The sequence below is a fragment of the Trifolium pratense genome, linkage group LG7, assembly GCF_020283565.1.
Source record: "Trifolium pratense cultivar HEN17-A07 linkage group LG7, ARS_RC_1.1, whole genome shotgun sequence".
Lineage (NCBI taxonomy): Eukaryota > Viridiplantae > Streptophyta > Magnoliopsida > Fabales > Fabaceae > Trifolium > Trifolium pratense.
The window spans coordinates 42,312,495-42,325,688 of NC_060065.1; the positions used below are offsets into that span (position 1 = coordinate 42,312,495).

Genomic DNA, 13,194 nt, shown 5'->3' on the forward strand with positions numbered 1-13,194 from the left:
ATCTATTATCCCAAGAACAAAGCCTACTATAAGTGATTTTTAAGTATTCGTGTTTTTGGGATTAGTCCTTGCAGGGAGGCCCAAATACTATAAAGGCTAATTTACTATCTTAAAATTTAAAATCTCTCCGCCATATGTAGAAATCTCTTGTCAAAGTTCACTCTAGACACGTTTCTCTTTGAAAAATTAATAATGTAAGCTAAAAACAGGGGAGGATCATTATCCCATATGCATAATGCAAAAGTGCGATAGTCAGTCAATCACGAGTCTCCAATCGAGAAACCTTTGAACCTATCGAAAGACACAATCTGACGGATTAACCCACTTAACCCATCGACCACCAAAAAAAGAGGAAAAGGGAAGGTACCATCCAACTTTCAGACAATTCCGAAATGGCTTAAAAACTCTCGATTGATGTATGAAATTCAACTTATTTTAATTCAATTACTTTTCAATGTAATTTACAAATTCATAGCACTTAGACTAAAAAACAATCAAAGCCACAAAACTTACAAATTTGACTAATCGTAAATATGTTAACTAAGAACTCATAGGATCTTTTTCAAGTTCTAAATTGTTCATTATATTTGAGTGAAATATTCAAACTGCCAACAATACTATAAATCAAATAGTAAATATTCTCACTTTAAGTAATAGATATCAATTTTTTAAAATTGATCACTACATATTAGACTAATTGTTTGGCAATTTTTGCATATCAAAATTAGATCATTATTTTAATTTCATATTATGGAGCACTAAGCCTAGCTAAATAAATTTGCAAAGCATCAAACCTGCTGGAAGACTAATGAGCAATGAGTGGTATAATTATAATTGCAATATCCATTATCATAATTAATGTTTCTTTCTTCTTTTTTTATATAAAAAAAAAAAAAGCACCAATGTTTCTTGTTAGGACGACTAGCTTTTGACTAATAAATTCCAGTGCATGAAGAGTCACCCTTTTGCAATAAAGTAATGGTATAGAATTAATTATACACTGATTTTGGACCTGCCATTTCATAGATTATAGCATTTGGATGTCAATTTCAATTCAATATGATAAAATACTATATGCTTACTTATCTCCTCGGTGATGTTTATATCAAAAGGGGGTTGGATTTGGCATATCACATGGCAATAGGTTCATTTGTCACCATCATTTAAATTTTAAAGTGATTATAGTTTTTATTTAAGGCATATAATCTAAATCTAAAATTTTGTTAAATTTCTGTCAAAAAGTTTATTGATTAAAATTTTATTTTTAATATAAATAAATAGAAAATTCGAAGTTTAAATTATTTATTTGAGGGTCAGTTCTGGTATCAAGTTGTTTCAACATTTTTTCGATCGCAATTATTGGTGAAGATATATACATGTGAATCTAAAGTCTTAATTAAACCCACATTAAATGTTGTAGTGGCAACATATGCATCAAAATGTGAGTTGGGTGGTCACAAATATGGGCATCAAGCTATTTGTTGGTTTAAATGGGTCCACTTTCTTTTCATGACTAAACTATTTCATTCGAAGCATATCTTTTGAGAACCCTACATAAACAATGTTAAAGTTGGCAAAATCTTAGAGAGCCCCACAAACCAGATCTTCAGTAGTTCAATTTATTATTAAGATGGATTGTTCTATTCCCACTTTCTAAATACTTGACATTAGATGTACCAAAAAAAAAATACTTTACATTATAAGAATTAATAAGCAGCAAATGATAACCAATAATATTGTCCCCTATCATGCATAGACATTAGACGCTTTTTTATTTATTTTTTACATAAACAAACTCATCTTATTTCATTCATCAAAATTGTGGTAATATAAGATGGACTATAATCAAAAATTAAAAACAAATATACAATTTTGACGCTCTTTACAAGACTTATCTCAAAATTTGGATGATTTCGTAACAATTGTTTGGAAGATTTAATAATACAGACAGATTCTGAATTGTTGACGAACATATCACTTGTGGCGTTTACTACACATAATATAGATCATTGAAATTTAGATACGGTTTTTAGCTATATTGACAACTTCATAAGTTGACATATTTTCTCTTTACTGCATGAAAAAAAAATATTACAACTAGGGCCGGCTCCGAGATTTTGAAAATTCAGGACAAATAATAAAAATAGACCCCTGATAAAAAATGCAATTTTTTTTTTAAGAACATCCTTTAAAAAAAATGGACCCCTGATAATGAAATAAAAATACTAATAAGGTATAGGATATGAATTATATGATATAGCCATATGGAAGAAAATACTTGTTAGTTTTCTGCGAGCAGCAAGGAGCGAAAAGAAGAGGTGTTACTAACTAGGAGAAAACTGGATACAATACAATATGCTCATGTGAGTGTTTAACCCAAGGTTGTCAGAACCGGACCGGTCATCGAACCGGCGAGCTAACCGGTTCAAGGTTCAATTGGTCGGACCGGGTTCAATCGGGGTCGAACCGTTTTTAATTAAATATATATTTTAATTAATATATAAATAAATATATATGAATAATTGCTCAATATTTCATAATTTCACACATTAAAAAGATAAAATATCACAAGTCAAAATAAAATAAAATTTATAATTCAAACCAAATGAAAAATAGATGAAAAACAACGTCGTTGTTTTGTATCAGATTTTTTTAAAAAAAAAAAAATTAAAACGACGTCGTTTTGGCCTTTTTTTTTTAAAAAAAAAAAAAAAACTGCAAAACCGTTTGAACCGGCCGGCCGGTTCGCCGGTTTGACCCGGTCCGACCCCGGTTCACCCTTTTTTTGTCGGTCGGTTTCCTATCCGTTTTTTGCTCAAAACCGAACCGTTTTCATGACCGGTTCACGGTCCGACCGACCGGTCCGGTTTTGATAACCTTGTTTTAACCATTAAATGTTAGCCTTTAGATTAAATCAAATCAATGGATATGATTTGGTGTCAAACTAATTTTGACACCTTGGTGTCAATTGATCATATCCCTAAAAAAAATGTCATATTCCACAACATTGAAATTGAAACGATATAACATAGGGATGGTGTCAATTAATCATATCCCTATGTTATACTATTTTATTTTAATATCCAAATATCAAATCTGATTTCTATAGAACATATGCAAAGTAAAAGAATCTCTTGGAAAAATCAGAGAAAGAGTACTATTCTGGATCCGGATATACCACGCAATGGGTATAAATCTGGCCAAAATCCAGCAGCGACTCTGTTTCACCCAAATAGACATGACGTTCTATTACAGGGCAAAAGCTATTCTTTGTGTTTATAATGCCAAAATTTCATCTACTTATTGTTAATAGATCAATAAGAGTATTGTCCCGATAGATAACTCTTCTATAGAGTTCATTAATATCCGAACTCATTAGTTTACTCCCATCTATTTGAATAATTTGGAGAATAGATTCTCTTCTATTTCATATTATGTTTCCTTTGATACTAAATTTATAAAAGATACTAAGTTTATAAGAAATGAAGCAATTTCTTGAAAGTATCAGAGATTCCTAGAGGCATACCATCTGAAAAGCTTCTCTGACCAATTGGGTAGATCAAGAAAACTGCAGTAGAGATCTCAATATTATGCCTTGAAGAGGACTCGAACCTCCACGCCGTTTAAATTAAATAACAAAATTGATAGTGTTTTGATGATCTAAAAAAAAAATTATGGTGTTTTTCTTATAAAAATTACAATTTAATTTTATAAATTAATTCTTTATTTTCAAAGAAATAATAAAATGTAGTTTTTTTATATAAATAAAGTAGTAAAGTTTTTTTGCCAATAATAAAGTAGTAAAGTTATTTATGAGTTATAAAATGATTTTATTTATAGAAAAAGAAATAAGTTTTCAATTAGTTTGATTTATAATTCTTATGGTGGTATTGATTGTCTTTTGTTGAAACCTGATTTATTTAAATAAGAAAAACAAAAAAAAAATGCCAACTAAAAATTGGCACAGCCTGTAGTTGAACCAACTAAGCTATCATCATCAAAGGAAAATGTAATCTCACCACAAATAGTTAACCAGTTTTAACATGATGGGCCAAAAAAAATTTGAGGCCCCAATTTTTTGGAGGCTCTGGGCAGCCTTGCTTTCCCTGGCCTAAAACCAGGCCTGATTACAACATCCATATATTGAAAAAGAGATCTCTGAAGTGGGTAAAATTGTTACAAGAAAGGGGGACTTGGATTGTGACTTTTTTCCCTTGTTTAAAAATTTGGATATGTACTAAAAATATTTCTTAAGTTGAAAACTTAGAAAGTTCATAATGCATGTTTGTGGACTTCAGAAAGTTCTAAAGGGTGAGTCAAGTTAATATATAAACAAGTAAATATTTTGTGTGTGATATGAACAAATACTAAAGTAGAGAGTTAAGGGAGAAATCATCACACCGAAAATGAGCGGAAGACGAGCACAATTCGTAAAATCATATCATACAAAAACTATTCCAACACCATTGGCGAAGCACTAAAAACCCTTAAAACCAATCATCCATATAATAGCAACTAAGACAACAACCTAGAACAATAACAACAAATCGCCCTAAAAGTCCATATCCCTCGCCCAACCCACAATCACTCCATATGAACTAAAACGACATCCCCGAAGTCAAGAAGCAGCCACTCACATTCGAATATCAAACCAAAACCTGCTCAAAACAGAACCACTATCCGACAACCTCTAAGAAAAAACAAAACCAAAACACAAGCGGCGACGTAAAGTAGTGATTGTTAATCAAATAAAGTCGGAATTTAGAATTAAGTTGATAGCAAGCTATATTTAAATAAAACAATTGTTTAATACACTTTTTTATAAGAAATTTTTAATAAAATTACAAATGAAATAAATATTGATATTTGACAGTAAGCCAACATTATTGTTATTATATAAATATTATGATAACATGTCCTAACCTTTGTACCAACAAATAATGATAATAGACAAAATCATGTTAAGTGTTGTGTATATATGATTGGTATGTAATTGAAAAAATAATGGTGAACCTTCCTTCATGTGTTCGGAATATTTAACAGCTACGGAGTTCTTAAGAAGTAATGATTATTTTTTGTAAAAAAAAAAACCGTTATTACTATTATTTTGAAGCAGCCAATGTTTTATAATTAGTTTTTTATTTATTTATAATTAGTTTATTAGATTATTAACTTTTTATATATTTTGTAACTAAGTTAATACCGACATTATGATATACTGGCATTAAATATGTTTTTTGTCGTCTCGTGTGTTTAGCTCAGTTCGCATGACATTGTATTATATAATCAGGGTCATCTTATCCATCTTAAAAGTGGAATATTTAGCCAACAAACTACTTAACAAAAAAAAATGTATTGTTAATCTTTATAAAATAAATAATTTTTAAGTTTATTTATACTTCAACATTTAACTCAACTACGTTAAAATTAATAAGTTAAGCAACCTATCTCATCTTATTATTATTTCCTACTTGTAGTATTTTACTACTCCGTATTATTGTTATTTGACTCTTGATTTTTTTTTTTTTTGATAATAATATTTGACTCTTGATTTTTTTTTTTATAATAATATTTGACTCTTGATTCTTGAATCATAGAAATTTGTTCCACCTAAGTAAGTACCTAACCTCAATTGAGGTTTTGGGGTCAGATTCTACGTTCCCACAATTGAGCCAGAGCACACGTCCATTCTGTATCCACATTTCTTTATCTATTTCTATTACTCCTTTTGTCTCTAGTTATAAAATAAATAAATAAAATGTAAAAAAAGCTTCTTACTAATATAAAAAAGTTAACAAATTCCAAAATATTTTTATTACATTTTTTATAAATACATCCCTTAATAACATTACTATTTTATATTGAAATATAAAAAATCAACATTAAATAAAAGGTACTTTAGTAGTATTCACACACATTTTAAGCAAATTTATTAGATCTTACACTTTATATTTATATCAAGATAAATATACTAATGCATGATATGGATAATTTAGTAGTGTCATGAACTTAACTCAGTTAGTAGGGACATCATATATAGTATGCGGAAGTCAGGGTTCGAACTCCGGACACTCCGCTTATTCACCTTTGATGTGAAATTTTCATCCACTAGACTACTATAGGCTAAAAATATAGATAATTTAATAAATAATTTATTCTCTTTTAATTTTTTTGTATATATTTTTTAATCAGCATGAAATGAATAAATAAGACACTACTTTAGAATGAGTAAGTATTGTACAACTTTAATTTTATATTTTATAAATATACCATATTATTTTAAAACATATTGTTAGTTTGCTAAACAAATGATCATCGGGATGTCAACGGAACGGTAAATGAATAGAGTGTATTTTACTATTACTTTTACTACTATAAAAAATGGTCTTACTAACATGTATCCTTAATATAAAAGTGGAAGTTTAATATTGAAAAACACTAACATTTTGACTTCTTTTTTTGACAACATCAACATTTTGACTTTTAAAAAGTTGAATGCGCGATTTTAAGACAAATTTTCTATATTGAATTTCTGAACATGCGCTCTAAAAGCACATGTTAGCTTTCTCTTATAAAACAATGTCTCCATTTCAAGGAATATCCTTCCTTCAATCTTATTTCCGTTGATCCCCACAATTTCTGCATGATTCATCAAAAAATTTAAAAAATATATATATTAAATTTCTATTATTTTCAATTATATTAATTATAAAAACATAATCATAAAACAAATTTATACACATATTATATAAAAATATAAACAAATATAAAATAATCCAGATAGAACATATGTAAAAAGAGAAATAAAATTTTGTCCCTAATCCTCAATTGTCCCTCGAGAGGACTTTATCCCCCCATCCCCACAAAAATAAAATTCCTGGCTTAGGACCCCAAATTGAGAAATTCTAAAATTAAAATAAAAAATTCCATTCACCAATGAAATTGACATCCTAATGGGCATCCATATCCATATTGGATGCTTTCTCTCCCGACCCTCCGTGATTTTTTTATACCCCCAATATTCCAATTTTGTCCTTGCAAAAAAATTTGGTTCGCAGAAATCGAATTTTTTTTAATGCAAATTCAGAGTAAATTTTGGTTTTTAGAAACCAAAATTTGTTTTCAAAAAAAAAAATTGCAAAAAATCAGAGTAAATTTCGGTTTTCTACAAACCGAAGTTTTTTTAAGGATAAAATTGGATATCTAGAAAATATAAAAGAAACACGGGATCGGGAGAGAAAACATATCTAATTATTATATGTATTTTTTCAACAAATAATTGTGCGCACGTGACAGTTTGGGCCATGATGAATGTAATGTCCCCTTCATGAAGTGATGTGGCATCTAATATGTGCCTATATAAAACCCAACTTCCCTCATACAATCAATTCATCTCAAGCCTTTAGTCACATAATTATTCTCTATTATTGTTCATCTTTTTCTCTTCTTCTTCTTCTTGTTCAAAGTTACAACTACAAATTAAACCAATTTAATATAATTTGTACCAAAATATATGGCTTCTCAAATTTGTGAAACTTTAGCTTATGATATGGAAATCAAGGGTGATCTTCTCATGTCATTAATGGAAGAGTTACCATGTGATAAAAATGATGATGAAAGGTTAGATAGCTTAATAAGATCTTTTGAGGCTGAAATAAGTGAAACCAACATAGTTGGTCATGATAATTCAACATGCATAGGATCACAATTGAAGAGCAATAATTTTGAAGAAAATTTTAGTGAATTATGGAACATAGAAGTGGATGAAGGACATGATTTTGGAGTTGAATGGGTGGATATGGATTTGATGCCATCTTTCCAATTTGATGAGGGGATTAATTGGGTGGATATTGAGTCTTTTGGAGATGAGAAAAATGTGATGGCTGATCATTTAATAGTTTGTGATGATGAGTTTGATATGGAAGAATATGGTTACAATTCATTTTGGCAAGATAATTATGAGATGGGGTTGGTGCATTAATTTGCTATATTGCTATATAGTGCTTATTATGTATAGACTATAGTCTATAGTCATGATGTAATTAAATCTCAATATTTTTTTTATATGCTATGAATGATTGGGATAAGATTATATGCAAAAGGAGTTTATGGATTTGGAAATCAAAATACAACCCTTTGAATTACATGTCAATTTTGTTTTCACTTCCTGAATTGGTCCACCGAACCATTTAATCTGGTTCGAATGTCAGTTATGTCATCAAGTGATTTCGCCCCTCTCAATCACAGTTACGGGGATCGAACAATAATTCTCCCTATCAAGTCTAACGATAATCACAATTAAACAAACTAACGATTGGTTTTTATGTCAAATTTTGATCGGCCAACAAACAAGTAAAGCAACTAAAAAAACATAAACAACACATGAAACATGAAAGCAACTTTATTATAAAAAAAATGTTTAATTTTTATAGCTGACTCTCATAATTTAAAATTTAAGACTGTTCTCTGGTTGGTATCAATGGTTGTAGTTCTTTTAATTTCTGTTTAAAGTGAAAGGAAAAGAGATAAGAGGAAGAGGACTTTAGAGAGAAGTAGAGTAGGAAGCAATTATATATAAGAGAAATTTTTGCTATTTTAAAAGAGTATATTTTTGGAAGGGAATAATATATGAAAATATTTAGTTTTTATAAAATATCCCCTTTTTTAAATATTGATAAAAAATTATTACAAATTTAATTAATAATTAATAAATTTATAAATGAATAAAAATTGAAGAAAAAAATAATAAACCTAAACCTTAAATAAAATTATTGTAAAAAAAAAATTAATAAAAAATTAATTAATTTTTTCAAAAAAAATTAATTAATAATATTTATTAAGGAGAAAAAGTACTTGAAGATGTTATACGCGGATTATAATAAACAATTTATAATGTACTGACGGTGGTTCTAGCTGCAAGTGCACAGAATCGCTATCAAGTAATAAAGTGATAAGTGTATCGTTCTCCACAGAGATTGTGTCAAGGTTACTAGTTTCGCTTAGGAATATCGTAGTTGCTTTCGCTTTGTTTGTTTAAGAAGGTATCTTTGCGGGTACTTTAGCAAAATGCAGGAAATAAATTGCGGAAAATAAAAGGTGTGTGTGTGACCACACGGGGTGGTTAAGTGTGGTCGGATCCCTCCCTTACTCCTGCTTGGTTGCTCAATTATTTCCCTCTATTAGGATTTAGACGGTTGAAAATAGGTGTGATGTCATATCTGTGCTTATTTCTATTACAAGCTATACAGAGTCTAGTTAAAGGTTATCTTTACTTTATTTAGACACCATTATCCAGAGCTCCACTTTTTCGTTAAACTTTGGTCTCATCACTGATGACTTCACGTCATTACTATGTTTTAACCACATTTTAGGGCATTTCTAGATAGCATTTAGTATGTTTTTATGCAAGAATAAAGAGGAAAAGAATCATGACAAGAATGCTCGGAACACAAGGATTTGAAGCCAAAAAGTGAAGGAATAGAAGTGTACTGCGCCTAGACCAAGAAAGCATCACGCGCCGTGCCCAGAAGCTGCTAGAAGTGTCTGTAGATTCTGCCAAGCTGGCGCGCCGCGCAGGAATGATGCTGGAATTGCCTGAAGATTCTGTCAGTCTGCGCGTGGCGCAGACGGGCTGGCGCGGGGCGCCGGTACGCAGATTACACCATATATATACTTTTTCTGTTCAGAATTAGGGTTGGACAGTTTTGACGGCGACAGAGGCACTTTTGAGATCAAGATCAGAGCACGAATTTCTTCATTGTTCTTCATTGTAATGAATTCTTTCACTCTAATTATTGTTGTTTCTATGATTATGAGTAACTAAACTCTATGATTGGATCCTAGGGGATTCTAGTTATTATTGTCTTGAACCATGAATTTCATATGATGTTTTAATATAATTACGAAGTTAGTTTCATTCTTTTATCTCTTGTTCTTAATGCTTTATACAACGTCGCGAATTGTTTGATGATTATAATTGTTTGTTTACTAAGACATTAGAAACGAATTGATTAACCTAGAGATAATTGTACAATTAACTTATTCTTTAGACATATTGGTTTGTTAATTGTGAATTCAAGGATTAAAGGGGAACAAACCTCAATTGATTATAGGTCATCCTAAGACATTAGGGATTGATAATCAATTGAGAGGACTATGTACCAAGACATTGGACATAGTTATTTATTTTAATCGAATCATGGAACTAAGTTTGTAATTTGTTAATACGCATGATATATCCGAGACAATAGTGACCACATGAACCGAAAAGGTCCAATCGCCTTCGCATCTTGAAAGAAAACCTTATTTTCTTGTCATTTACTTTCTCAAGTCTGAAATCTGAACACTTCCCCCTATTTATTTTATTGCAAATTACTCTCGTATGATACCAATTTACTCCTATTTGATTCGGAACAATCCCTGTGGATACGATAATTATATACTTACTTTGATACTTCATCAATCACCCTGGTGACCCCTAAATTATAAGATGTCACGTGTGCCTAAAACTAGTCACCTACCCACAGACATACTCTACAAGGTAGAAATTATCGTACTTTTCAATCATATACTAAGACGATAGATACTGAATTTAATGGTCTCATGTAGGCCCTAGCATACTGTCCTTCGGTCAGGATTACTAGTTTCGTTTCCTATGTGATATCCACTAGGTCCTTAGATTTTATTCTAATGTGATCAATATTAAAATAATTAAAACCAGACAATAAAAGAGTTTGAAATAGAAATAACTGAAATTTATACCCAAATAATATAAATAATACAACCAAGCATTTGTAAGGGAGTTTCTCGACTCCACCTAACCTAGGAAAAATAAATTACAAAAAGCAGAAAGAAAATAATCTTGTTGGCCTTGGAGTTCCTTGGTCTCATTGCCTCCTCCTTAGAGTTCTCCAAACTCTGGAGTGAATATTCAATGTTCTGAATATTGTGGAATTTCTTTGAATGAATAATAGTGGAGGAAGGAGACTCTATTTATAGTTTTTCAGCTGGGTTTGGGCTTTTTCTGCGCACACATCGTGGCCACAATGGCGTGTATTTTTGCCTCATCGTGGCCGCAATGAATCCTATCGTGGTGCGATGGAAGATTTCTTCAGGATTTTCTGCGTGTTTTTCAAGTCATCATCGTGCCACGATGACAAGCCATCGTGCCATGATGATAAAGATTTTCAGCAGATATTCTTCAATTTTAACTGTCTTCTCATCGCGCCATGCCGAGACTGATTGTGGGTACGATGGTTGCGCTGTCTTATTACATTTTTGCCATTTTTTGTTGCTTTTTCCACTTTTCTTGCTTCAGGGTCTTATAACTTCACTTTTCCCGGTATTTGCTTGATAATTGCAATATGCCAATTTCCACCATCATGTTTTTTTTATAAAAAAAAAAAAAAGAAGTACACGAAAAATTTAAAATAGAAGTAACGCAAATTTAGACTAATTAACAAATTAATTTTTTTGAAGAAAATTAACAAATTAAGTGAAGAACTCATTGCTTGTTCAAAAACGAAAAGGTAAGAACTCGTTTTTTTATAGATAGATATTTGACTGCAAAAAGAAAATTGAATTAAAAAATGTGAACACCTGTACACATATTATGTGTATATATATCGGTATACGGCTTAGTTGTATGATTGTGATTGGTCCACAAATAGTATTTAACATAGAAAAATTAATAAATACTATTTATAAACCAATCAGAATCATCCACCTCGATAAAAGTACTGGTATATATACACATAATATGTACCAAAGAATTCACCTAAAAAAGGTGTATATATTAACCTCAACACCAAATACAAAAACTGCATGCATAAATTTTGTATAACAATTGTAAAAATAATTATTAAAACTATACAAAATCAGAAGATCTTTATTTTGTAGTAACAAAAACATATTTAGCCTTAGTTGAAGGTCTCCATTTTTGCGTGGCGCTTATTGCGGGATAGGCTGCCTACGAGATCCAATCTGGTCAATCGTGGTGTATTGTCTTCTACAGCTGATTCTTGTGTTTTTGGTTGTGGAGCGACTGAGTCAGCCCATCACTTATTTTTATCTTGTAGCATAGCTGGCTCTCTTTGGGACTTAGTTCGTGCGTGGGTTGGCATATTACCGATGGATTTTATTACTGTGCGTGATCATTTTGTCCAGTTTACAGCTTCCGCAGGTGTATCTAGAGCGCGACGGTCTTTTCTGCAGCTTCTTTGGCTAGTTTGTGTTTGGGTGATATGGACAGAGAGAAATCACCGGTTGTTCAAAGGCTCAACAGGCACGCCTCATCTTTTGTTGGATAAGATCAAACTTTTCTCTTTTAGGTGGTTGAAGTCAACGAGTATTACGTTAGCTTTGAACTACCATAGCTGGTGGTCTAGTCCACTGTTGTGTTTGGGTCTTGTATGATTTGATTGTGATTGTATCTCTTTGACTCTATTGTAAACTTTGTTAGTCTATCTCGGTACGGCTTGTGCTGGGGAGGCTGTTTGTGTTAATATATTCCATTTTGGCTTCTTCAAAAAAAATATTTAGCCTTAGTTTAATTGAGTGCATTTTATTTTCATGACTTAACTATTTCATTCGAAGCATTAGCATATATTGGGAATATCCTACCTAAACAATGTAAAAGTTGGCCAAAATCTTAGAGAGCCCCACAAACCAGATTTTCAGTACTTCAATAACAAAATAAGATGATATGTGGGGATATAGATTTTTCTATTCCCACTTTCTAATAGACTTCTTTGTTTGTTTTACTAATTTTATGGTGTGTCTTATGTGATTGTTATCTAATTGAAAATATAATAAAAGAACCTTCCTACATTGTTCAAATATTCCCTTGATTATTATTTTCTGTCCAAAACAAAAGAAAAGAGTTACCTTCCTTCTTATTTCCGTCGTTTTTTTTTTAACTTTACCACCCGTTTAATCTGGTTTGGATGTTATCAAATGGTTCTAATTAACTTCCTCCCGAATGCAAATGTGGAGGATCGAACCGTAGTTCTCTCTACCAAATTCAGCGTCAATCACCACTGAACCAATTATTAACGATTGATACCCGTCGGCTTTAATAATAAGCAAAAAAAATTCCTTTAAATTTATTAAATAATATGTATTTACATCAATTATTCAATCAATCTTTTTACTTTGTAAGTATCTCACTTCACACAAATATTAACTTGTCTCCTC

General features: G+C 30.9%; 1 protein-coding gene across 1 annotated transcript; it reads left to right on the forward strand.

Moving 5' to 3' along the window:
• The first annotated feature begins 7,397 nt into the window (after window positions 1-7,397).
• On the forward strand, window positions 7,398-8,146 carry LOC123895024. The gene has a single exon (XM_045945208.1). It carries the CDS (start codon window positions 7,514-7,516, stop codon window positions 7,979-7,981), a length of 468 nt encoding a protein of 155 aa, XP_045801164.1. The 5' UTR covers window positions 7,398-7,513; the 3' UTR covers window positions 7,982-8,146.
• The last annotated feature ends 5,048 nt before the right edge of the window (window positions 8,147-13,194 follow it).